Source organism: Cryptosporidium andersoni (assembly GCF_001865355.1).
Source record: "Cryptosporidium andersoni isolate 30847 chromosome Unknown contig_42, whole genome shotgun sequence".
In the NCBI taxonomy this organism is placed as follows: Eukaryota; Apicomplexa; class Conoidasida; order Eucoccidiorida; family Cryptosporidiidae; genus Cryptosporidium; species Cryptosporidium andersoni.
This window is the reverse complement of record NW_027122819.1, coordinates 59,538-85,370: the sequence shown is the minus strand read 5'-3', so window position 1 is coordinate 85,370 and position 25,833 is coordinate 59,538. Positions and strand designations below refer to the sequence as shown.

Sequence of the window (25,833 nt, the reverse complement as noted above, 5' to 3'; positions counted from 1 at the left end):
TTCTATCTTCTTTAAGTCCATTACAGCTAATAATTGAGTGACAATTTGATACACAAAGTGTAGTATGATATAATTACTTAATATTCCCTAACTCTTTATATTGGTCCTAAAGAATCCTTAGCTCTGTGATAGTTGGCCCATTGTCTAAATCCATACCGCCTTGCCAAATATGGTCTGACATCATCCAAACAGTATAATTTATTTAGTAGAACTAATAACTTCAGTAACTCTTTATCATTTGGGTTTCCATACCAACTATCTACTGGAATTGCATTATCTAACTGTAAGGTACTGCTTATTAAGGAATTATCAATTAGTACTGTCTTCCCCATATTTACACCTTCAAAAATTCTCAGATCTTTCATATATCCTTTTTTATAAACTGTACAATGTTCTCTGAAAAGTTTGTATCTAATATATTTACCATTAGGATCAATGGACTTTAGAACTTTTTCTGCATAAGCTTTCGTGCTAGCAGTAAAGATACACAAATCTCCCAAATATGAAGCATACTGTAAAAATAATTGAAGGTAAGGCCGAAAATAAACACACCAAGGAGAACTAAAGGGGATTATATCAACTAATAAATCTGGTTCCATGCCATTTTCTAGCATTTCAAAGCTACAGTGGACTAGAGTTTCATCCATATCTAAAACCATAAAAAGACTACGGGATCCATCTTTTCCAACTGATCTATAAAGAGGATATTTAGACATGTTTATCTGTATAATACTTTTATTTAAAGTCCAAGCTTCACCATGTAATATTTTAGGAGGGAAGTGAGTACTACAAACATAATCTATTATACTTTGAATAGATGGACACAAATCATTTATCCTTTTTGCTGCCAAGTTTTCCATCCCCACATGAAATGTGTTACCCTTATCATTATTAGATTGATTTTTTTCAGACATGAAACAATACTCAAGTAATTTTTCGCAGTCATCTAGGACTGCCCTATGGACTTGTATGTTCAGATGTCTAAGAACTTCTATTAGTTGCCTGCTACTTAACTTTCTTTTCGGTAAATCTGAAGAATCACTAATATCTTGTTTTTCTCTATTAGAAATAATATCCTTACAGAATTTATTTTCCAAAGTATAATTTAAAGATCTATCTAAACTTCGTCTTATATCTTTTACCTTATATTCACGTAAAACTACCATCAGAGAGTATACATTAACAAAACCTAAAGCACAGAATATATGTGTATTAGTTATTCTAGATTTTCCAATCTAGCCTATATACTTTCAAATCCTATTTTACAGTAAAATTTCTACAGCACCAGACCTATACATTTTACAATCCATAATTCACATTCTGATTCCCTTAGTTTAACCTTAAATAGCACATTATGTAATTTGTATTATAAAATTAAAAGTATTCATATTTTTGCAGCTTTAGCTAGGTATAAATTATTATATATCGAGTTATATATTCTTTCGTAGTTTTTACATATATTTCTTTTTTGAAATTCAAAAGAAAAAAAAATAGCGTCTGTCTCTACAAATTTCCCTTAGTGCAGCATGCATCATCATCATCATCATCATCATCATCATCATCATCATCATCATCATCATCATCATCATCATCCGCATGTTTAGGCGGTATTATTGTCTCACCTTAGACTGATACGTGACTTTAGGTGAAGTCATTAATGATCAGCGAAATAACGATAAATTTATATAGATGACATGAAATATAGTGTATTAGGAAGGTGGTAATGTTATTATGCAATGTACTGTTCGTATATCTGGTGATTCTGTTAGCCTCAGCAGAAGACCAAAGTTTAATCTACAGAAGAATTATGTCAAAGGATTTGGCTAAACAGAAAGAAATAAAACGACAAGTAGCTATAGAGAGATCCCATATAATTAGTGAAATAGAGGCATATATATGTAATCCCAGTATTTTTCCATATGTTTCATGTTATTATAGTAATATGGGAGATCTAGAGAGCTCTGGAGGTACGTTTGGAGTAGGTATTAAAGCTGACTTACTTTTATATCATCCAGATATACTTATTTACAAGGGCTGTAAAATAAGTCCAGAATTAGAGATAGAATGTTCAGAAAATGATTTGTTAAGGTCATTATCAAAAGTTCGGGTATTTATTAAGAGAGGAAATAGTAAACTTGAGAATCAGTACAAATATGCATATAGCAACTATATCCCCATTACAACCCCTCAAGCTGATACACCTGGATATCAGGTAGACTTTGGATTTCTTATGGAGAAATATATGTCAAGTTATATTCCTTATAAGTTTCAAGGTTTACAAGCTGTTAGTCCAGCTATATATACAATAATGAATAAGAAGAGACAGCTAGTATCAGAGTTAAATAGTTATATATTTATGGAATTTTTAGAAGGAATGACTCTAAGTGATCTTCTAGGACATATTACAAGGAGTGAAAAATATCATATGAAAAATGGTCTTAAAATGGCCCTTAGATGCTATCGGAATTTTATTCAGTCTCAAAATAACCCAAATCATGATGCTAAAACAACTAGACGCAAGGAAATGCTATTACGAATAAGTATAAATAATGCTATTGGTAATATTTTTGGAAGGTTTAGATACAGGATTAGTTTAATAGATCATACCTTAAACTTTCTGCAAAGAATTTGGGAACAGAATATTTACCATTGCGACTTGACCTATCCAAATATTATGATTTTAGAAGAGCATAGTTCAAATAAACAGGAGCTAGTAAAAATTATTCAAGAAGGGCAAGGATTTTTATTTGAAGATGATAAGCAAATCAATATGATGGATGCATTTGAACTGGAATCACAAATAAACAATCTTTTATATGACAAAGTAGGAACTATCTCTAATTTTAGTTCAAGTATCATCTCTTATGCAGGCAAAGTATCTGATATGAATTCAAACATTTCTTCTTTAAACAATCTACTATCTGAAACCTCCCCACTTCCATATACAATAGCTCAAGATTACAACAAAAATTCATCTACACAAGGATTGAGATATATTAGGTTTAAACCTGAAAATTTTCGTATTATTGACTTGTCATTTGCAATAGATGCTAACCGAATAATGAAGAAGATGAAAGATCATGAAAAATATTTTATTGAAACTCCATGTAGAACACAAGCTCCAGATAGGATAGAAGATTTAGTTCAACTAAGAGACTTCTTAGATAAAACTTTATATTTTGACTACAGAGTAAATAAACATATACTTGATGATACCTGGAGTTCTATAGTAGAGGAATTAATGAGTGACTCTGAACTATCAGAGTTTGTAGAAAAATCTCTCATTACAGATAAAACAGTAATAAGCCATATTAAACATTTTAATATTGCAATACAAGCTTCACAAAGATACTTTAAGGAGCTACGTAATAATATATATAATTCAGAGTGGATAAGCTGTTATGAAAATTCTTCAGAATGGAGAAAAATGAAGGTGTTAGATAAAGTCAGTACAATGAGTAGAGATCGCATTAAGTTCTCAAGTTCGTGTAATATTAAGGATATGACAGTTGCTATACATAAGGCGAGGGAACAACTTCACTATTATGCTGATAGATTTAAACAAGTTTTATTTGGTCATATCTATATTGATGCAACAAACACTATGAATCAATATTACTCTGTCTCAGTTGCCCCACAATACTTGGATGAAAAGCTCAAAGATATCATAAACTTAGGTTTATACAAGATAGAATAAATTTAGTTCTAATTCTCCTCAATTTGTAAGTTTGACTTCATCTAGTATCATTTAATCTTCGCTATATCCTAACTAATAAAATCCCACTGATCTCTTCTTCACCAACCCTTTTGAATTAAAAATAATAAATAAGAATATCCTATAATTGCCATTAATATGTATCTTCAATAATGACATCCCTACATTCTTATAAATAAGAATTCTAAGTTCTATATATAGATGAAACCCAATATATAAATATCTCTGTAAATTGAGGAGAGAAACCTAATTTATTTGCAAATATCTAAACTTCCTAATTACTATCCTTTAAAACACATGTGATTATCCCGATTACATTGGAAATAAAAAAAAATTCACCTAAGTCCAATTTATTACTTTTCTTGGCAGCAATACAAAGACATTACTAATAGTAGACACTTAACACAGTCTAGGCGCTAATTCATAAAGTGTGGATATATTCATTGTAGTGTGGAATAGATAGTAAACACGTAAACGCGTCTATAATGCAGTATAGTGTGGAATCTCTCAAATATCGCAATATATCTATCAGCTCTAGTAGCTCACTTGCCTGCAATTTGTGCTCGACAAGGTACTGAACAAGTTCTACTAAATAATTTAGCAAAAGAACCAGGAAAATGGCTAGAACAAAACAGACAGCCCGTAAATCAACTGGTGGTAAGGCACCACGTAAGCAATTAGCATCTAAGGGTGCAAGGAAATCAGCACCAGTTACTGGAGGAGTAAAGAAACCACGTAGGTATAGACCAGGAACTGTAGCTCTTCGTGAAATTAGAAGGTATCAAAGATCTACTGAATTGCTTATTAGGAAATTGCCTTTCCAGAGATTAGTCCGTGAAATTGCCCAAGATTTCAAAACTGATCTGAGATTCCAGTCATCTGCTGTTATGGCTTTGCAAGAAGCTGCTGAAGCTTATTTAGTTGGCTTGTTTGAAGATACTAATCTTTGTGCGATCCATGCTCATCGTGTAACAATCATGCCTAAAGATGTCCAGCTTGCTCGTCGTATTCGTGGTGAGCGATAGAAATCCTAAGACTGGTTGCTATCCTTGTCTGAATCTTACTGAATATTGCAGGATTGTTCAGTTCCTTAGATATTTCCAACAAGTAAATGTGGGGTTGTAATTGGCCCTAATCTACAGGCGGCACTAGCCGCCATAAACTAAAAATAAGTATGTAGATTAGATAAATTATTATTCTAGTCTCAGACCCATAGTTATATATTGAATTGTAATTTACTTAATTCACTAGAGAATTCTTCCTTTTATCCCCTTATCTAGTAATATCTTAGCTAAGTCGCTACCTATTTTACTTGTCAGATAGTGCAGTTTAGAATTCAGTTCCTTAGTATTTGCAGGTGAGTTCAATTCCCCTAGGCAATCTATTTCAATTGCACAATCTACACATGATACTAACAAGTCATCAAGCTGTTGTATGAGTCTATTCTTAGTCTGCTCATCTAATTCTTCACATAATCGACCTGATTTATCATACTTTATCTCATTAAAAGGTTTCCCACCTAATCCAGTTGGTTTTAAATGTGATAACCCACTATTCTCACTTTGTTCATTTATTTTATTTGTTGAATCTACTATACAAGACTTATAGGAAGAATCTTTATGCTTCAAGTCTATATCTTCTAATTTACTGAAAATTAGTCCTATCTTTCTTTTGTATTGCTCTTTATCTTTAAGATCACATCTTTCAGATAAATTTCTTATTAAAGTATCCGATAAATCACTTAAGGATGTTATATTTCTTGTTGACTCCAATATCCAAAAGTAATCATTTGTATTACTATCTTCATTAATACCACTACTCCTAGGAATCTTACATACTGTTACTTTATCCATAATTATTGTATCCCTTATAAATTATAACTCTATTCAAGTATAAATTCAGTCATATTAGTGTTGTAGCTTTTTGTTTACAAGTTAAGGTAGCTAGCGCCTGAAACTTACAATATTTGAATTACTGGGTAATTTATTAATTTTATTACAATTATTTATACTGTATTCTGAGGTACCATTGATTCTATCTATTTAAATATTTGTAATAAATTAAACAACCTATTACTTATGTCTTAATATAAATATATGTAATAATCTATATTTTACTAAAGTAGACAAGATTATATTGAACTTATTTACCAATAAAACTTCTTAATATTAATGTTATATTTTTAAGATTGTCCTAATATAATGTATTGTTAATCCCTCATTTCATGCGAAAAGTTATGTATAGCTTCATCAAATCTCATCTCAATAGTATCACATATATCTAATAAATCTTTACATGCTTTTCTAAGAACTCCCAGAGCATTTAGACGATCACCTAAATTATTAATTGAGTTGTTACTGTGTATTATAATGTCCTGTTTCGTCTTTGTAGTATTATCAAACTTGTCTTCTAACTTAAATATTTGATCCTCTTTACCATAATCAACATTAGATACAGTTTCAATTCTTAAATTCATTGAAGATATAGAGGGATGAGGAATTGCATATCCTGCAAAAGTTGTTGAAGGGTTTAGCATTGCTAAATGTCTCATTATATTCCCTATTAAAGAATAAATAAAAGTTTATAAATCAAAATGAAAATATAATTCAGATTTCTGATATAAATAACTTAAATCTTTTTATTTTTGTCTTTATAAAAAAAAAATAAATGTATTGATTTATTTTTGAAACTTACCTAAAGTATGATCTTCTCCATTAATTTGAAATGTTAAATTTGCAGATTCCAGATTTTTCAACATTTCAGCCCTAGAAGATACATTGATCTTTGTATTTAGATTGTCAGGATCTATGATAGGATCTTTATTCATATTATTGGAGAAATCCCAACTTCGAGAAATAATTACAGATGGTAGAAGTTTTAAGGTACCTAATTAACTAGTAGCGGCACTAGGTGTTAAGGATTTATACCCAAAAGTAACAACTATTTGTGTTAGTTGTAATATAATGAACTGTATATATTTAGGATTTATAGCAAGTTAGGATATATTTATGATTTTAAAATAAAATATAGTAAATTTCTAAGTACATAAATTATAGTTAATTAACTTCTGACCTATTAATTTTAGTTTGTACTAAAGACCATAAATCCTTATGATTAGTTATATTTAAGGTATCTTTAACTTCAATAACATCATATATACTTCTATTTGATTGAAAAGGTTCATTTGGTAATACTATTAAGTGTTTTGATCTCTTCTCAAGTATTTCAATTAAGATCTTTAACTCCAAACATCTAGAAAATAACTTCCAATTTCCAACAATGTATAGACCCAATGTAGCTCGTGATAGCGCAACATTCCATCTCTTTAAATCCTTTAAATATCCAATATGTTTTGTCCTGACAAGAGATAAGATAATAATTTCACTTTGTCTTCCTTGGAAATGATCAATAGATGTAACTTTCAGAGGCTTACCAAAATGGGGATTCCAGCTACATCTTTGATTAATAATATCATTTATAAGATTTACCTGTCCAATATATGGAGTTAAAATAGCAATGCTTGGTGATGGGTAACCAACTGAACGTAAATACATATATAATGCAACTACAAATTCTGCTTCTAATAAATTTTGATAAAAGTAAGGCATTGGTTGAGACTCTATACCCTGTTCTATATCAACAAATTGATATTCATAATAAAGTCCAGAAATACACTTTTGGAATTTGATATCTTGAATATGAGGCATACTAGTTAATATAGGATAATAATTATGTGAAAATAAGTGTAGAATAGTAGATCTACACCTCCCTTGCTTGCTTAGGAAGATGCAAGGGTGATCAAGTCGTAGCAGCCTTTCAAATAAAGATTGATCTAAATTACTATAACGTTTTAATAAAGGATGTGTAACAGTTGGGGCTAATTGTTTATTGTCTCCAATAAAAATTAGTCGATTTAGAGTTTTATAATTAATATTTTTAGATATTGTGTTATGTGTTTGATTAATAAGTAATGGTAATATACTTTCAGCATCTGTAATTTGAGCAGCTTCCTCTATTATAAACGTAGTAATTCCCAAATTCAGTTCTCTAAGATATTCTAAATGTAAAATAGCATACCTACAAGTCATAGCAATAACTTTAGAATACTTGCTCAAGATATATTGACCTCTATCATGATTAGTAGTGAGTATTTCCATAAATTCTATCTCCTCTAATTGGGTGAAGACACTTTTAATAGCTTTAAGACATTCTAAGTAATCTAGAGAATCTTTTAGTTTACATCCAACATAATCTAACCAGTATTGTGAAAATGGAAATTGTCTACAGTAATCTTCAGTTGGTTCTTGAGACTTTTGAGAATATTCTTTTAATGAAATTTCTAGTTCCTCCACTACTGGTACAATAAAATGCTTGTATAAGATATTAAATGATGAACAAGTGATGTGAGTTTCATCAATTGGAACGCATTTAATAGACATTAGAATATATTTAGCACTAAGTAATAAAGACTCCTTCATATCCAGAATATATTTAATACGACCATCTAAGCTAAAATCACGTGACAAATCAATTGTTTTATTCTTTTCTATACCATCCAAATTTGAATATCCAAGACGAAGTAGACGATCAGTAGGAATTGTACTATACATTAATATCTTTTCAAATAAATTATTTAGAGCATGATTAGAATGTGCAATAACTACAATTCTTTCGTTTGAATTTGAGTTACAGAGTTGACTAAGGACATTAGAGGCTATATCTGTTTTTCCTGTACCTGGTGGTCCACATATAATAGTAATCCCTTTATTTAAACTTGAATAAATAGCTCTTGTTTGTTCTTCAGTAAAAATTATATTTTCAGGTCCAGACAATAATTCAATATTATTTTCTAATTTTTTATAAGTATTTTCTTTTGGTAAGTTTCCAAGAATAAGACTCTGAAACCATATATCAGAAATTAAGGATTCAGAATTAGAAGGATCTCCAATCAAAAAATTTTTTATGTTATTTAAAGTAGTGTAAAAATTGTTCTTTTTGGGATCTCTTCTAATTACAATATTAAAATTAGAGTATAAATCCAATAGATCTAGTTTATCCCTATATTCTTTAATATCCTGTGATTGTCGGAGTAGTTTCTTATCTTCATTTACAACAACAGAGTCTAGCAAAGCACGAATAACTCTCCAAGTACCTTTGGGTTCTTCATTCTTGGAACTATTAATAGAAACACCAGCCTCATCTAAAATATCTACAATAATGCAACCACGTACTAAATTTACACCGTATAAATCAACAAATGAATAATTATCAATATTTGATTCAGTTTTGTGTATTGAAGGCATAACCATTGAAACTAGAAATAATACATCTTTTTTTTTCAGAGAATCCCATTCTAATGCAATTTCAGGAGAAATATCTTTAAGATTTAGCACGAATTCAACACAAACTTCATCTAATGTAGACAAGCCTAACCTTGGAGAACTTATATATAATATTGAGAAGGAATGTATAGGGATAGCAAATCTAGAGTATCCACGAAATATAGTAGAAGTGGTCTGCTCTAGTGATAAATCCCTATTTTCACTGTCCATTTGAGGGTCAAGGCGTGCAATGACATCTTCAAGATCCTCTCGTATTTGATGATAGCTATCAAGTCTCAAAAGCAAAAAGTTTCTAAATAAAAAGTCGTCGATATCCAAATATTCCAAGTTTAATTGTGGAAAGGCAAAATTTATATCATCCAATAAAGTGTGATTAATCTCAAGGCTAGAGATTGAAGCAGATAATAAAGGATCCCAAATTAAATTTTCAGAAGGTAAGATTGCAATATTTGATATATGATATGCAAATGAATTATTAAGAGTAAGATAATCACTTAATATTTGAATAAAATATATTCTATCGAGTTTATCACTCTCCTGCATACCATGAATATTTACATTAGGTTTCCAAAAATATAACTCTTCAAATTTATCTACACCTATTGGAAATATTCCAAGCTCAATTGCAATAGATCTTATTATATCAGTTGGTACCTGTTTAATTAGCTTATTAAACTCTTCAGGATTTCCAATTATCCTTGGTGGACTTGTTAGAAGATCCTCAGGTATATTCTGGAACATATATTCTTCTGAAGAATTCCATTTCTTAAATAAACAAATCTGAAAATCACTTATTCGCTTGTATTGTTCATCACTATTATAAGGAAAGTACTGGATATAAAAGTTCAACATTTCAACAAATGGACGAAAATAAAGTCTTCCTTGCCTACTAAAAAACCACCTTGATAATTTACATCTTGAGATAAAGAATATGCTGCATAGAAATGGTAATAAGATGATTCTAGTAAATTTCTGAGAGATCAGAGAGAGTAGTAAATGCAGACAACTTTGTAAATAACGCCAAGTTTCCAAAGTTTCTACTCGTCCAAAATTAATCAAATCTATTTGATTATTATATCTATAATCAACATCTTGGTCATTCTCAAATTGAGAAAAATTCAATCCCAAAAATGATAATGAGCCTAAAGAGTTGTCTACCTTTTCATTATTAGTAATGTCCCTACTTTGATCCATTTGTTCCAAAAAAGACGAAATTATTATGGGTATTACTGGTATAAATTGTGGTTTAAATTTCTCTAAATCTACTTGTTTATCCAAATAAAAGCGAGAATTATCATATAAGTATCTGGGAATGTAAGTCCACAAGTAAGGGTTACAACACTTTAAAATAAACTCCTTAACATATTCTATTTCATAATATTGGAAGAATATATTGATCAGACTTACTAAGACATATTTTTCATATGTGCTTAAAGAATAATAATTAGTAGAATTTTTTAAGTTACCACAGTATCTTGCTTCAAATTCCAAAGTACCAAAAAAAATAGATATCACATTACTTAGGGACTTGAAAAATATTGCCTTATATTTTAATTTATATTCTGAGTCTTTTAAATTCCACATATAAATTTTTTGATTTTCATTATGGAAAGACTTGTAAAGTACTAGATTTGCAATAGATAGGCAGACAGGTTTTTCTAAGTCGGGAAATTTGATTAACTTGTCAAAATATGTAATTAAAATTCTTTCAAGATATCCATAATAGTCTAAAATACTTAATATTTTCTTTGATGGATTACTAGAAAGATAGTTTGTATACAAATTTTCAATATTAACTATATTTCTCTCCACTATACTAAGTTCCACATTAAAATCTCCAAATATACCAATTCCACTCAATAATAAATTCAGTTTTGGATCACTTAATTCCATTATTTCGCTAAAAATAAGCGAAAGTGACAAAATTATTAATCTTGAAAACTATATATGCCACGGTACTTTGAGACGCCATTATACCACGCTAATTCATTGTTTGCATGTAACTTTTGAAAAAAAGTTCTATAGTCTCTAATATTAATCAGAAACAATACATATAAATATTGATTAAAATTCGACATATTTATCTAAAAAAGTAAAATATACTTCCTAGACTTAAATAATATCCAATTATAGTAATCAGAACCACTTTAATATTAATTTATAAAGGAAAAACTATTTTAAAGTTTAATATATGGTATTAGTGTCTGTAATATAACATTTTTTTTTTAAATAAACCCTAAGTAATTTCATTTACTTTTATAGTCAAAATATATCCTTCAATATTGTACAGTATCCTATTACTCCTCCAATACCTCAAGAATTTAATTAAAAAAAAAAAATCAAATTCTCGTTATTTTCTCGATTTATCTTAGAAAATAATGGCTATTATTTGATTACTCCTTTTATAAGTTTGCAGTATGTTTAAGTTAGATTCATATGTAAGTAAAATAAAGTGTAGACAAAAAAACTATACTAAATCTGGTTTAAATATATGAAGATATCAACTGAAAATCAAGAACCTTGCAAATATCAAAACTATAGTTCCAACTCTAAATCTTATTACTATTCTTATACAAATTATGAATTCATCATAGATTTTAGGACTATTAACAAAGTTAAACATTCGAAATTATGAAAGCTATAGTATTTTATATTACTCTTAAAAAGTTAATAAAAAAAAATTGTTACAATATACTATAATGACGTCAAAGTTAATAAGTACTAATCTCAATCACTACATCGTCAGTACCCTCTAGCCACTCGATTGCTAACAATACTTATTTTTATAATCATTCTATTCTTTTATTAGTTTATATATCACTTATCATATAACTAGATTAAGTTGATATATGTATTCCTAAGTTAAACATAAACTTTACTATATATCTTATCAAAAACTTAGGTTTAAAAGTGTATATCGGATCTATTTACCAATTCAAGTTCCTTATTAGTATTTAACTATTACTATAAATTTGTGTCATAATTTATAATAAAACTACAATTTTTTTGTGATAATTTGAAATATCAAATTTTGATTCATAAATTGATTGTTAGTTTATTATTTAATAAAGTTTTTCATTACTACCTTTCTTAAACTTTTTGCCTATCTAATAAATTATAAAACTAGTAATCAAACTCTACAATTTACTTTATAAATAAGTTAATTTGATTAATATATTAAATACTTGGTTTGGTTTATACCTGTATTTGATTAATGAATAGTTAATCAAAAATTTTAAATTTAAGATACTATAATTTTAAGGTATTAAATATACAATATATACTTATATCATTATAGTAAATCTTAACTTGACAATATATTGTATATTTCAAAGTTAATATAATGAATTTAAAGTTTTAAATAATAAGACTACTAACAGGAGTTTTGTAGTATCTAAGTTTACATCAGTAATTAAAGACATTGCAGAGTTTAAATAGAAGTATTATTAAGGAATACTTTACATAGAATCTTAAATATAAAAAACAGCTATTAAATAAATATATTTAAAAAGGTATTTAGTTATTGTTACTAAAATAACTTTCTGAGATTAACTATTTCAGCTCCTATTCTTAGTGCAACCCAAGATTTAAAATATATATTTTTATTAGAAGCTAATACAGCAAAACCATATATTAGACAAAATACAATATTTTAATTATTTTGTATTGTAAATATTTTAAAAAATAAACATATAACCAACCTCATTATTAGGTTCTTGTACCTTTGTCTCTGATATATTTGTTTATATTTGCTCAACAGAATAGCCATACTTAAAAAAATTGAATATTTTAATTCAATAAATATTGTAAATAGGGATAAGAAAGGTCCATTTGTTAGTTGTAAATAATGACAAGTTTGATTATCTATTCAATATTATACTAGTTTATTTTTTTTTTTTCATACCATCTTAAAAAGTATTTTATTATAGAGAAAAGATGATTCTAAGCTTTTCACTTTTTTTTTAAAAATTGCTTGTAATATTATATGTTCCTTTAAAATATTTTAGAATTATGTTAGATATTTATAAAGCAGGCCATAATTTTTAAACTCTAAGATACGATCTCTATATTTCAATAAAAAAGTTGCGATATTTTCATATTTATTATATAAATAATGTACCACTTCTCTAATAGATAAAAATAATTAGATACTTTATATATCTTAATATTTACTCAGTTCATTCATCCCTTTTTCTAGGTATACTTTATATTAGTTAGAGACAAAGTCCAGGTTTAGGAAGTTAGATTTGAAATATAGTATAATATAGTTTATTTCAACTAATTTAATAAAGGTACTTATCTTATTCCTATTTAGATCATTTGTTGACTATTTCTATATATATCCTATTTAGTCAAATTATGTATAAAATCCGTAACATGATACATTTGGACCTAGTCTCCCCCGTCTAGTAGTACCTAATATTTCAATATTTTGAAAATTACTTGGGCTCCTTTATTGTGCACTTTCATAAATTTTCATAAAAATAAAAATATAATTTGAAATTAAACATTCGGTTAGAAAAGTGTCTCTATGCATTAAATTATTAGATATAATGCAACGTGATATAGAGACATATAAAAACGTTGAGAAAGACAAGGAATTTCTCACAGAAACAAATGTTCTAGTTACAAGTATTTTGGATAAATTAGGAAATACACTCAGCTTAATATCTCAAGTTGATACTTCTAAACAGCGTGATATTGAAGATAATGTAAAAAGGTAAGAGTGATACAACTTTTTCTATTTTCTAAACAACCTATATATAAATGTATTAAAACACTTGAATTATACTCATTTATGTTTCTCCATATCGATCTACTTTAGCTACTATCTAAATATTTCAGAACTGTCAAGACTTTTAAATGAAAGGATTGATCGGATGAGAGATCATGTGGAGATTCAAGTTAACGCTGACCTTCAAAGGTTACTTAGCAATATTCAAGATAGTGAGAATATAGTGTAATATACGTTATGAATTATTACAAATGTAAATTTAAAGTCAGAAATTAATATATATAATACTGATAATAGGGATCTATTATTAAGTTAAATATTAGGCTTTATGGTCAGATGAACGGAAATCTTTCTGAAATCCCCTATTATGTACTAACTTGACTAAGATGATAGCTTGCTACTAAATATACCTAATTTGGACTTTTTAGAATAAGTATTACTGAATCACCACGGACAAATAGTTTTGATATGAAACGATCCTTGTTTATAAAACGATTTAACGATTTCTTTTTTTGATTTGAGTTTGTCTTAACAGCTTCAGTCCATATTTCCCTCACATCAGTCAATAATAAATTACAGTGACGATCAAAAGCCTTCACTCTGCCAAGTATCTTGCGATTATTTCGGCAATTTACCAGAATTTGAGTATTTGTCCTAACACATTCAGATAATAAGCTTAGTGGGCCTTCATTTGGACCATCCTTCGTGACTTCTGCTACTTCATTGTTTGCAGGAGCTATGCTCATTCTGAAGGCCCGTAATGCTTAATGATACAGAAAGATTGGGTTTTATAATAAATCTAAAGATCAAAAGTTCCTTTGTTACAAAATAGCAGTCTTTTGTCTATTTTAGTTATTCAATTATTTCTTATATTAGCGCCTTTTATTGATATATTGTACCCGCCTTAAAAGGGTCTTCTACAGATTATATTACAAGAATAGCAAACACTTAAAGGTTTTGCTTAGCCGAAAGTTAGAGCCTACTTATAGTAATAAAATGGTTAAAGATGAATCGGTGAAAGATACTGGAAAATTTCCCCATACAGAAGAAAGTTTGACTCCAAATAAAGCTATGGAAAATATAACTTTTGCATCATTGGGAGTCTGCAAAGAACTATGTATAGCTTGTGAATCTTTGGGATGGCTAAAACCAACAGATATACAACGTGAAGCTATCCCTATAGCTCTAAAAGGTGGTGATATAATAGGCTTAGCAGAAACAGGTTCAGGCAAAACTGGAGCCTTTATATTACCTATATTACAAAGTTTACTAGACAATCAAAGTCGCATGTATGCTGTAGTACTTGCACCTACTAGAGAATTATGTGTACAGATATCTGAGCAATTTTCAGCCCTAGGATCTTTAATATCCCTACAAGTAGCCAACATTGTAGGTGGCATGGATATGGTGAGTCAGGCTTTATCTCTAGCAAAGAAACCACATATTATAGTGGCCTCTCCTGGAAGACTAGTTGATCATCTAGAAAATACTAAAGGATTCAATATTAGTAGTGTGAAATATTTAGTTATGGACGAAGCAGATCGTTTATTATCAATGGATTTTGAAATTGCACTAACAAAGATTATTGAAGCTTGTCCAAAAAATAGAAATACATACCTATTCTCTGCTACAATGACAACAAAGGTAGCAAAGTTACAAAGAGTATCTTTGAAAAATCCAGTGAAGATCTGTGTAAATACAAAGTATGATACAGCTGAGAATTTGTTGCAATATTATATGTTTATACCGTTTAAGTTCAAGTGGAGTTATTTGGTTATATTAGTACAGAATCTGAGCCAGTATACAGGTATTATATTTACAAACACTTGTATAAGCTGTAAACGAGGAGCTTTATTAATGCAACAGCTTGGTTTCAGTTCAGTTTGCTTACATGGACGAATGAATCAGACACAAAGATTAGCTGCTTTAAATCAGTTTAAGAGCAAACAGAGACATCTATTATTTACTACAGAAGTGGGTAGTCGTGGACTAGATATACCTCATGTAGATTTTGTTATAAATTTTGATATACCCATGTCAAGCAAAGATTATGTTCATAGAGTTGGAAGAACTGCCAGAGCAGGACGTAGTGGTAAGGCAATTTCACTAATAACTCAGTATGATGTAGAGATGTTCCAAAGAGTGGAATTTGCCTTAAATAGAAAATTAGACGAGTACAGTGATATTAACAAAGACCAAATGATGGCTATACATGGGAAAGTACTTGAGGCATTAAGAATTACAGATATAGAACTTAGCGAATCCAATGAAAAGAGTAATCTAGTTGGAAGCCGTAGGACTAATAAGAAATATAAAAGACGTTAATATTCTGTGTTCCTAAGTTTCTATTCCATATTTCTTACTAGTTGATCTATTAAGGTATATGTAACTGAATGGATAGTATTAAATAAAGTATTGTTTTATTATAAAATTATATTTGTATAGTTAAGATATTTCTAAAGTAGACTTACCGGATGCTGTAATAGAATATCTAGTCATCATCTTCATAGATGATGAACACTTATAGAGAGCTCCTGATAATGCTCCAGCAATTGGTGCACTTAAACCATAATCTGCATATTTACCCAAAACCCACTGTGTAGTACCATTCAATCCACAATACATCATAGCTATAAAGACACGATGGTATAAATTAAATAGGTGTAGTTAGTTTATGTTTATCTATGTAGAATTTACTCAACTTACTCATTATTGCTGCAGGATTGGCAATACGTGGTCCACGAGTTGTACAGCTATTTAAAATTGCATTAATCCTGAGTTTCCTAGTCATCCCAGGTTTCCTTAGTCCTTCTAAAAATCCATATAGGCCACCTCCAAAAAGCCCTAATAGAATTGGTAAGACGAATTTAATTATTTATATTTGAGATGGAGATTCTAAAATTTGTTCAAACCTACCAGCACCATAAGCCATACCAGTACTATATGTGACTTTTTCACCCCAAAGCCTTCCATAAGAATTGATATATAAATCCTCTTTTCTAGAACTTCTCTGGTAAGTTTTAGGAATATTTTGCAAAATTGAGAGATTACTTGAAACTGAACCCCGTTGCAAATAGTCATCTGAAGCCATATTTTTTACTGAAAAAAGACAAAATATAAACAAATGTAATTGTTTGGTGAAGAATAGCACAACTTCCGGTTTTATTTTTTCATTATATTAACTTTACCTCCTTAAAAGCTAACTTATTTAATCCGCTCAGTAGAAAAAAATTTTAATATTTGAAGTAGATTCTCGATGAGTATAGATATTGAGAACCCTTTTCCTTTAAAGAAATTAGCTGAATCTCTGGGACCTAACTCCACTCAACAATCTGCAATATACTGGGAAGTTGGGCACAGAACTTATTTACCTTTCTTTAAACTATTATGGCCAACTTTTTATCCTAAGGTTATGGATCATAAAATAAGGAAATGGCTTGGATTAGGTTTCCAAACAGAGTCATTTCCCTTTGTATTCTATAGTGGAAGTGACAATATTAACTATAGAAAATATTACGGGGATCCACTAATATCCGAAATAGTATCTGTAGATACAACCTACCACTTTTCTTTCTATCCTATATCAAGAGATATATGAGATCATTGTCTCGCATTATTAGTGTAGATTCCAAGTGTAGACTACAAATAAGTCACTAAATACTTAAAATTTATGTATTTTAAATCATCTGTAGTATATTACTACAAATAATCTTAGAACTAAGATCAAATCACTACTTCTAAGTTAGGATCTCAACTCAGCTGTCAGTAGATTAGTGGCCTGGGTAGACTCTGAGATAACTTTCGAACCCTTTTCTTCAGTTCCATCTATTCCAACATGACTTTCCATTAAACGAGACACATCAAATGATGGTTTAGATAACACCTTGACCTTTCTAATGAATACGTGTTGTAGAGGGAATATATGTCTACAAACTTTTTCAATCTCCTTTCCAATAGACTCTGGAATAAATTTCCTAACTAAATCCCTCAAATTAGTACCTTCAGCTTCAGCTGTAATAATTTCAACCATCTTTCTTCTAATCTGACGAATCTGGGAAGTCTGAGCATAACATGTAGACTTTACTTGATCTGCCATTCTCCTTGTGAATGCAATGCAAAATAGTCTTAAGACATAACCATCAGAGGTCTTCACATTGCAATGAGCTTCAATCAAAGTCTGATATTTCCTAATTAAAGAGCACAACTTATCACGAGTCATATCCATTCCATAAAATTCAGTTAAGCAAGTCCTACCTTGAGTATCCTCACATTGCAACTTAATTTTACGAAAGGCCTGGTCCTCATCATTATTCAAATCAGCTAAGCTAACTTCATAGACTCTATGTCTCAAAGAATCTACAGCTAATTTAGTACCTTGATTCTTAGAAGCAATAGTAGTACCAAAATTCCTAACTTTAAATATGCTTGGAGCACGTAGATCGTAGAACTCCTTACGAGACAAGGGATCAACTATCTTCTTACGACCTCCTTTCCTACCCTTAGAGATGCGTTTATTCTTCCCAATAGCCATTCTAAATTATTTCTTTCCTATAGCAAAAAAAAGCCGAAACTAGTAGTTCTATAATATTAGTTCAAAACATCAAACTTCCCGGTGGAGCGCTACGAGACACCGAGATGATTTAAGTTATGAGACGACAGAATGGTAATTAACATATTGGTTTTTAGCGCCTATTATTTTGTCTCCTTACTATATTAAAGGTGAAATTACCATGTTTTCCTGAGTTTAGCAGTCAGTTACAACTGAAACTCAAGTCACATTTTCTTTTAGTAACATGGAACTAATAGTCAAACCCCAAATACTTTAGATAATGTGCTCTACATTTGTAACAAGTACTTGTACTTCTAAAAATACCAAAATAAAAAGATTATAGTTTATATCTTTTATTTATATTGTTAATTTACTTACTAAATTGTAGACCTCTGTTAATATTTCCAATAAGTATTCAGTTCATTTGATCTACTACTTTTATAGACTATGGCGGTCTTTACTGATACAACCGCAATCCAAAGCCTCACAATACTGCTTAAGTTTTACCACTCTGAAAATATTGAGGTCTAATGTGTAAGATTACTAGTAGTTTCTATCCTTATTACTGGGTTTTAATTTGTATTTGAAATGAATTTAGGGAGTACTACTACATCCTCATCATCTGCAGTTCTAACAAATATATCTTTTGATTCAGGCTGGAATCAAATACAAGAAGAGGCAATAAATCCCTTGGAGGATTTCTTAAGCAAACAAGAATACTCAGTAAAGATATGTAAACCTATTTTTACAGCCCAACAATATTCACGTATATACACTTTGATATATAATATGTGTACTCAAAAAAGTCCTAGAAACTGGAGCTGCAAACTATATGGTAAGTACTGTGAAACTATAGACAAATATTTAAGAGAGAAGATACTACCAAGGCTTCAGGGCTGTCCAGGTCCTGAATTATTAAGAGGAATTACTACTGCTTGGGAAAATCATTATGTGTACATTCATTGGATGGAAAGGTTCTTTGGCTACTTAAATAGATACCACGTAAAATTATGTGGTGAAGGTAGTCTCGAGGCAAAAGGAATGGTCATATTTTATGAGTCTTTATTTTCACATTTAAAAGATGACATAGCAGTAGCATTTGGAGAAGCTATTGAGAACGACAGGAGTGGTATAAAGTTAGTTTCAGACCAGGTTTTACAGGGAGTTGTAAATTTGTGTTCAGAACTTGGAAGAAAGGGAAATATCCCAGAAGTCTATGAAAATGACATTGAAGGTATTTTATTAACAGCTCTTACAAAACACTACTGCTCTAAGGTCGAGGAATGGCTTGAGAAAGATACAATGTGGAAATATCTACAACGAGTAGATTGCGTCTTTAATGATGAAGAAGAACGTTGCAATCGCTGCTTAGATGAAGTAACTATTTTAAAGTTTCGTAGAACCTTAATCCAGATTTTATTATCAAATCCACTAAAGAAACTATTAGAGAAAGATACTGGAGTTCACTATATGCTTGTAAATAAGAAGTATGATCAACTGAACCTTGCTTACAAACTATTTTCAATGATTAATGATGGAATTATTACCTTATCAAACCACTTTAAACTTTATATCCTAGAATGTGGCCAAAATGTTATAGATTTTTACGAAACTTTTCAGAATAACATTGGCAACTCAATTAATGCAATGAATAAAGTAGCTATACCAGATTGTCCTTGGATAGATGGTGAGATTGTTTGCCCACTCACTAGCATAACAGTTGAACTCCAGTGTATACAAACAATGTTATATCTATATGATTACTCACAATCTATCAGTTTAAAGTGCTTTCAACAGGATCCTCAAATACAAAAGGCAATAAAAGAAGCATTTGAAATCATTATTAACCGAGATATTGGGACTTATAGCCAAGTTCAACTAATTTGCAACTATTGTGATAGATTAAACAAAAAGGGTGGAATTCAGAGCAAATATACACACTCCTATATACAAGAACTAATCAGAAAGCTTATTGAACTTTTTTCTTATATACATGATCAGGATTACTTCTTGGAAATATACAAACTTCAACTAGCAAAACGTCTTTTGTTAAATAATGTGCAATCTGAAGAAAATGAACTTCTTTTCATATCTTTACTCAAAAACAAATGTGGACCAAGTTTTACAATTAAGTTAGAAGGTATGCTTCATGATATGCAACTAGCTTTAGATTTAAATAAAAGATATAAGAGCTATCAAAATGAAATGAAGGTACTCAATCTTCAAGCAGTGGAGCACAAGATGTTTCCTTTAATGGATTTTTCAGTTAATGTTTTGACAATTTCTACCTGGCCATCATTAATGGTCTCAGATTTAGAATTACCAGAGGAAATGCAGCAATATACTAAACATTTTGAGGAGTTTTATCATAAAGAGACTACTCATCGAAAAATTGTTTGGGTTCATGGATATGGGCAATGTATTATTCTTGGGACTTGGTGTCCTGATGATGGTAATTATGAATTTCATTGCAATACTTTTCAGGCGTGTATACTATTATTATTCAATCATTATAAAGAGCTTTCATTTTCTCAGATACAATCTTTTTTAAAAGTAGATGAAACTATATTAAGAAAGCATATAGCTTCTTTAACAAAACCTGATATAAAGATTCTTAAACAAAGTTCCAAAGATACTAGTGAGACAGAAACTGAATATTATTTTCAGATAGATAATGATTTCACTTCTCAAAATAGAAAATTCCGATTGCCATTTCCTGTTCAGGAGAAATTTACCTTTAAAACAAGAATAGAAGAAGATCGTTCTCATACAATTGAAGCTGCTATTGTAAGGATAATGAAGAACAAAAGAGAAATATCTCATAGTGAATTAGTGAACGAAGTTACTAATCAACTAAAGTCTTTTAAACCTAATGCTAAATATCTTAAAAATAGAATAGATTATCTTATTGAAAGAGAATACATTGCAATACATCAAGAAAATCCTCTCGTCTATATTTATATTTAATATCTAAAGTATTTAATTTTTGTGGACATTCTAGGATAACTAGGACCTACATATAATCAACCACTTAGTATAACTAACATATTAAACTCTATTTAAATACAATTTATTTTCTTTCTTTATGATCACCTATTTATTATCTTGATTATTGATTATGTTTTCATCATTATCTTAAGCTTAAACTTTAAAGGGTCTATTAGATTTAATTCTCTATAGTGTGACATTAACTTTTTGGATCTACTTTTCAAAGATAATTTGTACAATAAATACATTAGTTTTCTAAATTAATTACAGACTTTCTTAGAAGTATTTATAACTTCATATCTATTTTATTAGTGCAAATACAATATATATATAAAACTCAGTTTTATATCAGTAATAACTAGATGCATTGCTCTTTAATTAGAGATTGTATCTTTTAACTATTTATAAATTAAAATAATAAAAGTTTAGATAAATTTTATGTAAAGATACTAACAGTACAAATAATGAATATAAACATTGTGTCATGTATATCTCATAAATCATATAAAAAGATATTGTTTTCAGTTGGATATTCTAGACTATTGACATTTAGTAAGGAACTCTTGAATTTATAATTTTTTTTAATTCATACTTTTAAAAATAGTAATGTTATTGGAAAATATATAATTAGTTCTTTTTCTGTAATTTCGTTAGAAGTAACACCTAAATTGTCGGATAAAAGTATATAAATTTACTGAAGAATTAAAGTTTACATTGATAGTGATAATCTCTATAAAGTTAAATAATATAACAAATATAATAATTTACTTTAATTATAATTATTTATTCACAAAGAATATCTACATTAAGATTAGTCTCAAATAAAAACTTTAGCCTAGAAGAACCAAGGATATGTAACATTTAAAATTTAATAGTTAATATATTCCATCTATATTTTGGATTTTCTTAAGTAATACACAATAAAAGTTGTTTGATAAAAATTTAAAAATTAATCCTTAAATATATGTAAGAAGTAATAATGAGAGTTAATTAGTATACTTCCCAATTAAAGCACGTCTATCCATACCAATAGATGCAATTATAGGTAGTTTTGGATGAAACGAGACATCTGTCGTGGCTCCTGTATGTCCTGGTAACTTTTGAAACAACTTCTGATATTTAACAGACCATATATATACATAGCAATCAGATGATGCAGCAGCAATTAAATCACCATCACCATTCCAACGAACTCTATGAAGATTCTTCTCAAAGTTATGTTGACTTCCAACAAGAGTACTCAATTTTCTATCTTCTACTAATGAGTATGGTCTTACATCCCAAATTATAATAGAACCATCCATACTATTAGATACTAGTTGATCAGTCTCAGATCTAATATCTAACCCCGTTATTGTATCATTGTGCCCTGTTATTTTTGCTATATTATTACCACGCAAATCAATACAGAAAATGATATTCTCTATTCCTCCACAATATATATTACTCATATTACAGTCAAGAGTTACTGCAGTTATTTGGTAATTCCATTTATGTTCATAAATACAAGATTCTTTAGTAGAAACTCTAATATCCCATACTCTAACTGTTCCATCATCTGAGCCAGATACTATAATAGAGTCTTCTATTTTACATGAATTTACTATTTCAGAGTGTCCCTTAAATCTAGTCAAACATTTAAGAAATTCTACGTCCCATAATCCAACAGTTCTATCTGCTGAGCATGATACTAAGGTACCATTGGATTGCTTACTCCAACAGACTTCTAAAACTGCATTTTTATGTCCAACTAAAGGAAAACCTCCTTTTTTACAATCTACATAATTATCAAACAATAAAATATTTGGATCATTTCCACATATAGCTATACAATTCCCCTCACTTGAAAAGCTTAGTCCTAGACCTTCTCCTTTTAATCCTGTAAGTTCATAGACTTCCAATTGCTCAGCTGTTACTAATTCTAATAAATTTGCCATTCAAGTAATATAATTCAAACTAAGACAATTTATTTTATAAAATTAACCCAAGTTGTAAAAAAACCTATAGAAAGGTAATACTACAAACGCAGAAAATTCAATCTCCTGAATATCCAGCTGCAAGACTTTACACCAAATCCCTTAATTTAAAGATGTCTATGTGATTGAATGTTTTATATATGAGTTCGTAAATTTCGAATTCTTTTTAACTTTCATCTAAGCTTCACTTTTTAAGAATAAAGTCACTTAAAAAGATTTGGGCGCTATAACGCGGTATATTCTACTAGTGGTGGGACAACACTTTGAAGGCTGGAAAGAGGAGTCTTGTAAGTCATAAAGTGATAAAGTACAAACAGAAAGTTTTTTTACAATAAATAGTATTTTAGTTAGAAGAGTCTTTAGAATCTTTAAAATGGCATTGAGAGCAGCATTTGAGAGCTCTTCTGAGGTTGGTGTATTTGCTAACTTGACAAATTCATACTGTTTATTAGCTCATGGATCTTCAGCAGCCTTTACATCAGTATTTGAAGCTGAACTAATGGATCATATACCAATAATAAATACCCTAATCGGCGGTACAAGATTAGTGGGACGTTGTACAGTTGGAAATAGGCATGGATTGCTAGTATCAAATATGACATCAGATCAAGAACTGCAACATCTAAGAAATAGTTTGCCAGATGAAATAAAAGTCCAAAGAATTGAGGAACGATTGAGTGCATTGGGAAATTGCATAGCTTGTAATGATTATGTAGCTCTGATACATGCTGATATGGATAAAGAATCTGAAGAAATAATTCAAGATATATTAAATGTAGAAGTGTTTCGAACTACAATTGCAGGCCATGTTTTAGTTGGAAGCTATGCTAGATTTACAAATCAAGGTGGAATAGTCCATACAATGACATCTGAGGAAGAGATGAATGAATTATCTGCTTTATTACAAGTCCCTGTAGCATCTGGAACAGTTAACAGGGGTAGCGACGTAATTAGTGCAGGAGTTGTTGTAAATGACTGGGTTGGTTTTGTTGGAATGGAAACCACAGCTACTGAAATGGCAGTAATTGAAAGAATGTTTAAACTTGGAATTAATAGCATGTTTGCTCAAAATCAATCCGATGATATTGATATGAAACTCCGATGTTCTCTGATAGACACTTTAGCATAATTTAGACACTTCTAGCAACTTAGAACATGTAAAGTTGGCTTTTATATACCATTTACATTTTTAACTAATTTTTAAATTCTCATTCAGTACTTTATTTTTTATTCGTCTTATAACAAAATACTAACTTTTATAAATAAGTACTTTCTAAAGAAATTTTTTTACAGTAGTATATCTGGAATACACTTTATATTAAATATTTTAAGAGTAGAATCTTGTTAATTATTAATAAAAATAGGTAGAAGCAAATTATGAGAATGATCATCATATTAATAACTATATTACATAAATGTATAGAAGTATTACCTTGTATTGTAACTTTAATAAAATAAATTAGTAAAGTTTAATTATTTATTTCAAATTTTTATTAAATATATGGATACCTTCTAAGGATAATGTTGTTAAGTATCGTAAAATAACTTATTCATATCTATTATATTCTTTAAATCAATGTATTTGTACTTATATAAACAATAATGTAGTACCAAAAAAGAAGTGATACTTTTATTTTTTAGTTGGAAATTTTAGTTAAATAAATTTATGGAAGGGAATCACATTAAATTAATAAGTATCTTGAACTATGATTAAACCTAGTCTCAGCAAGTATGAAATCTTCTATATTTCATTAGAAATTGACTATTAATATATACAAAATATTTGCAGGAAAAAAGTTGTAATTTTCCTTAATTTTATATTTATTTAGTCAATATAAAAACTAAACCTTTTAAGCTAATCTTGTTAAAGGAAATAATAAAAATGATTTTTTTGCAAAATAATTTAAATAAAAAAGAAATTTAATAACACATAAACTCACATAACACTATAAATTTGTATTTAAGATAATTTCATTCTAATAATATACTTAATTAGGTGGATGATACAAACAAGTACATTACAAAAAATCCCTCTCTGCATTTATAACCAAATTACAATTACTCATTATAGCAAGTTAATAGATGAGTATGGTTAAATAAAAATAGATTCCTAATTATCGAGTTCATTAGGGAGATTCAATTAAGGCTTGCAAATATATTTGCGAGCTATTCATAATAGAAGTAGCTAGCTTGTAATATTATCTTTGCTATAATAAAGTAATAATTTATATCTTCTAAAAACAACTCACTCTGCACTATATAAATATTTCTACTTAATGGGTATTCTTTTTTTTTCTTTTGATATCACTTTAATTTATAGAATATATTTATCTCAAGTTATAATAAAGTTAAATTCACTAAAATTATTCTATTTTGTAGTAGATCAGTAAAAAAACTTAGTATTCAAAATAACTATGACTTTTGAAATTCCCAAGTATATATTGTAATAACATATTTCCTAAACTTTATACTCAATATTGTCATTTACTAAATAAATTTAAGATTCAGGTTACTCCGTCAGACCCCGC

General features: G+C 29.2%; 15 protein-coding genes across 15 annotated transcripts; 7 read left to right on the top strand and 8 right to left on the bottom strand.

Moving 5' to 3' along the window:
- Positions 1-95: 95 nt before the first annotated feature.
- On the bottom strand, positions 96-1,166 carry cand_016060 (NLI interacting factor-like phosphatase family protein; the record flags this gene model as incomplete). The annotated part of the gene is made up of 1 exon (XM_067211841.1): positions 96-1,166. The coding sequence occupies one exon, from the start codon at positions 1,164-1,166 to the stop codon at positions 96-98; it is 1,071 nt and encodes a 356-aa protein (XP_067069445.1).
- A 641-nt stretch (positions 1,167-1,807) lies between these two features.
- On the top strand, positions 1,808-3,697 carry cand_016050 (uncharacterized protein; the record flags this gene model as incomplete). Its single annotated transcript, XM_067211840.1, has 1 exon — positions 1,808-3,697. One exon carries the CDS (start codon positions 1,808-1,810, stop codon positions 3,695-3,697), a length of 1,890 nt encoding a protein of 629 aa, XP_067069444.1.
- Positions 3,698-4,332: 635 nt separating this feature from the next.
- Positions 4,333-4,740, top strand: cand_016040 (histone H3; the record flags this gene model as incomplete). The annotated part of the gene is made up of 1 exon (XM_067211839.1): positions 4,333-4,740. One exon carries the CDS (start codon positions 4,333-4,335, stop codon positions 4,738-4,740), a length of 408 nt encoding a protein of 135 aa, XP_067069443.1.
- Positions 4,741-4,962: 222 nt separating this feature from the next.
- On the bottom strand, positions 4,963-5,568 carry cand_016030 (uncharacterized protein; the record flags this gene model as incomplete). Its single annotated transcript, XM_067211838.1, has 1 exon — positions 4,963-5,568. The coding sequence occupies one exon, from the start codon at positions 5,566-5,568 to the stop codon at positions 4,963-4,965; it is 606 nt and encodes a 201-aa protein (XP_067069442.1).
- A 356-nt stretch (positions 5,569-5,924) lies between these two features.
- cand_016020 (DNA-directed RNA polymerases I and III subunit RPAC2) lies at positions 5,925-6,542 on the bottom strand (the record flags this gene model as incomplete). Its single annotated transcript, XM_067211837.1, has 2 exons — positions 5,925-6,274; positions 6,410-6,542. 2 exons carry the CDS (start codon positions 6,540-6,542, stop codon positions 5,925-5,927), a joined length of 483 nt encoding a protein of 160 aa, XP_067069441.1.
- A 229-nt stretch (positions 6,543-6,771) lies between these two features.
- cand_016010 (uncharacterized protein) lies at positions 6,772-10,950 on the bottom strand (the record flags this gene model as incomplete). Its single annotated transcript, XM_067211836.1, has 1 exon — positions 6,772-10,950. One exon carries the CDS (start codon positions 10,948-10,950, stop codon positions 6,772-6,774), a length of 4,179 nt encoding a protein of 1,392 aa, XP_067069440.1.
- A 2,660-nt stretch (positions 10,951-13,610) lies between these two features.
- Positions 13,611-14,021, top strand: cand_016000 (uncharacterized protein; the record flags this gene model as incomplete). Its single annotated transcript, XM_067211835.1, has 2 exons — positions 13,611-13,777; positions 13,883-14,021. The coding sequence occupies 2 exons, from the start codon at positions 13,611-13,613 to the stop codon at positions 14,019-14,021; spliced, it is 306 nt and encodes a 101-aa protein (XP_067069439.1).
- Positions 14,022-14,202: 181 nt separating this feature from the next.
- cand_015990 (LSM domain-containing protein) lies at positions 14,203-14,538 on the bottom strand (the record flags this gene model as incomplete). Its single annotated transcript, XM_067211834.1, has 1 exon — positions 14,203-14,538. One exon carries the CDS (start codon positions 14,536-14,538, stop codon positions 14,203-14,205), a length of 336 nt encoding a protein of 111 aa, XP_067069438.1.
- A 250-nt stretch (positions 14,539-14,788) lies between these two features.
- On the top strand, positions 14,789-16,117 carry cand_015980 (DEAD DEAH box helicase family protein; the record flags this gene model as incomplete). The annotated part of the gene is made up of 1 exon (XM_067211833.1): positions 14,789-16,117. The coding sequence occupies one exon, from the start codon at positions 14,789-14,791 to the stop codon at positions 16,115-16,117; it is 1,329 nt and encodes a 442-aa protein (XP_067069437.1).
- Positions 16,118-16,137: 20 nt separating this feature from the next.
- Positions 16,138-16,883, bottom strand: cand_015970 (mitochondrial import inner membrane translocase subunit; the record flags this gene model as incomplete). Its single annotated transcript, XM_067211832.1, has 4 exons — positions 16,138-16,181; positions 16,264-16,422; positions 16,499-16,636; positions 16,709-16,883. 4 exons carry the CDS (start codon positions 16,881-16,883, stop codon positions 16,138-16,140), a joined length of 516 nt encoding a protein of 171 aa, XP_067069436.1.
- Positions 16,884-17,048: 165 nt separating this feature from the next.
- On the top strand, positions 17,049-17,390 carry cand_015960 (uncharacterized protein; the record flags this gene model as incomplete). Its single annotated transcript, XM_067211831.1, has 1 exon — positions 17,049-17,390. One exon carries the CDS (start codon positions 17,049-17,051, stop codon positions 17,388-17,390), a length of 342 nt encoding a protein of 113 aa, XP_067069435.1.
- Positions 17,391-17,534: 144 nt separating this feature from the next.
- On the bottom strand, positions 17,535-18,323 carry cand_015950 (40s ribosomal protein S3A; the record flags this gene model as incomplete). Its single annotated transcript, XM_067211830.1, has 1 exon — positions 17,535-18,323. The coding sequence occupies one exon, from the start codon at positions 18,321-18,323 to the stop codon at positions 17,535-17,537; it is 789 nt and encodes a 262-aa protein (XP_067069434.1).
- A 606-nt stretch (positions 18,324-18,929) lies between these two features.
- On the top strand, positions 18,930-21,308 carry cand_015940 (cullin family protein; the record flags this gene model as incomplete). The annotated part of the gene is made up of 1 exon (XM_067211829.1): positions 18,930-21,308. One exon carries the CDS (start codon positions 18,930-18,932, stop codon positions 21,306-21,308), a length of 2,379 nt encoding a protein of 792 aa, XP_067069433.1.
- A 1,007-nt stretch (positions 21,309-22,315) lies between these two features.
- On the bottom strand, positions 22,316-23,266 carry cand_015930 (uncharacterized protein; the record flags this gene model as incomplete). Its single annotated transcript, XM_067211828.1, has 1 exon — positions 22,316-23,266. The coding sequence occupies one exon, from the start codon at positions 23,264-23,266 to the stop codon at positions 22,316-22,318; it is 951 nt and encodes a 316-aa protein (XP_067069432.1).
- A 412-nt stretch (positions 23,267-23,678) lies between these two features.
- On the top strand, positions 23,679-24,434 carry cand_015920 (translation initiation factor 6; the record flags this gene model as incomplete). The annotated part of the gene is made up of 1 exon (XM_067211827.1): positions 23,679-24,434. One exon carries the CDS (start codon positions 23,679-23,681, stop codon positions 24,432-24,434), a length of 756 nt encoding a protein of 251 aa, XP_067069431.1.
- Between the last annotated feature and the right edge of the window lie 1,399 nt (positions 24,435-25,833).